Source organism: Echinops telfairi, unplaced genomic scaffold (genome assembly GCF_000313985.2).
Source record: "Echinops telfairi isolate 266 unplaced genomic scaffold, ASM31398v2 ScPeMD7_1;HRSCAF=3_0, whole genome shotgun sequence".
In the NCBI taxonomy this organism is placed as follows: domain Eukaryota; kingdom Metazoa; phylum Chordata; class Mammalia; order Afrosoricida; family Tenrecidae; genus Echinops; species Echinops telfairi.
Window position 1 is genome coordinate 38,881,645 of NW_022103896.1, and position 1,432 is coordinate 38,883,076.

Below are 1,432 nucleotides of genomic sequence, written 5' to 3' on the forward strand. Positions count from 1 at the left end.
CAATGATCCACCATAACTCCCACTCCCAGGAGGACGAACAACAGAAACGTGGGTGAAGGGAGACAGAGGTCGGCGTAAGATATGAAAATAATAATATATAATTTATCAAGGGGTCCTGAGGGTGGGGAGGGAGGGGAAAAAAGAGGAGCTGATACCAAGGGCTCAAAAGAAAGTAAATGTTTAGAAAATAATGATGGCAACATATGTACAAATATGTTTGATATAGTTGATATATGGATTGTTATAAGAGCTATAAGAGCACCCAATAAAATGATTTGAAAACAAACAAAAAAGATTTCATTCTACTTGGATCCATAAGCAATGCCCTTGAAAGCAGCGGTCAAAAGCCAAAAGATGTAATACTTGGGTAAGTCTGCTTTTTAAAGTGTTTTTCTGATGAGTCGGAATCAACTCGATGGCAGTGGGTTGGGGTTTTGATTGAGTCTGGGGAACAAAAAGAAGTCTGAGGAGGCCAGATCAGGATTGTAGTGTGGATGAAGGGAGCTTTCCCAAGGACATTTCCATGGGTCAGCCCTGGCTCCCCCTGGAAGAACGAGCAGGTAGGTCCATGATGGTGCTAGAAAACACTGTCTCTGACTCTTTTCTCAATGTTCCCAAAACTTCTTCCTCATAAGCCCCTGTGATCATCCTGTGTCCTTGGGGGGGAAAAAAAAAAATCTCCCAAGATGACATGTTGGGAATCTCCCCCAAAAGAGTTGCCTGTAACCTTCTCAGCTGACTTCTCTACCTTGAATTTAATTGGCCTAACGGATGCTTGCGGAAACCACTGGATTTCTGTTGGTGAGGGCACTTGACAGGAGACTAAAACAAGCACATCACCGAGAGAACTTGTCTGCAGTCATCCACGATCACAGAGCCATGTTTAAACACGCGCTGTTTGGGATTAACCCAGAGGGCATGACGGGAACACCCAACTTGTCTCGGCCCCCACAGAACAGGGTAGAATTGCTTTGTTGGTGCCCAGCCAACAGTTCTTGCATGAAAAAATGAAAATTAGGGTCTGGCTTGTTTGTTTTTAAACTAGTTGGCATGAGGATATTTGGGTGTTTCTGAGCCCAAATTGCTGTTTGTAACAGATTTCACTTTTTTATTAGCAATGTTTCCTTTATCTCCAACCCAGTAGGTCGCCCCTGTAGAAAAGCACAGAGATAAGACCGAAGAACAAACATAATTAGATAATACGGTCCCAAAGTGCTGTAAATGCGTTATTCAAACTTTATCCTGTGTTGTGGCCATAACAGGAGCCTAAAAGGAGTTTCTCAGTTTTAGTAACTGCCATTTTACATTCAATAATTCGTCAGGAAATATTCTCAAACGAATATTTTTCTGAATTATTTGTACTGATATCCCATTTTAGGGGACAGCTCTCCTTTTGGCCCGCCGGCCGGTTTGCGGGCGGTGGGCGGCGGGG

The 1,432-nt window shown here is 43.4% G+C and overlaps 1 protein-coding gene across 1 annotated transcript in view; it reads left to right on the plus strand.

Annotated features, from left to right (window-relative positions):
- The first annotated feature begins 771 nt into the window (after positions 1-771).
- FBXO43 (F-box protein 43) overlaps positions 772-1,432 on the plus strand; it is a 14,456-nt gene continuing 13,795 nt past the window's right edge. The window contains exon 1 of the mRNA XM_013007594.3: positions 772-960. Within this exon, the coding sequence (XP_012863048.2) occupies positions 772-960 (189 nt within the window). The remainder of the gene's footprint in view (positions 961-1,432) is intronic.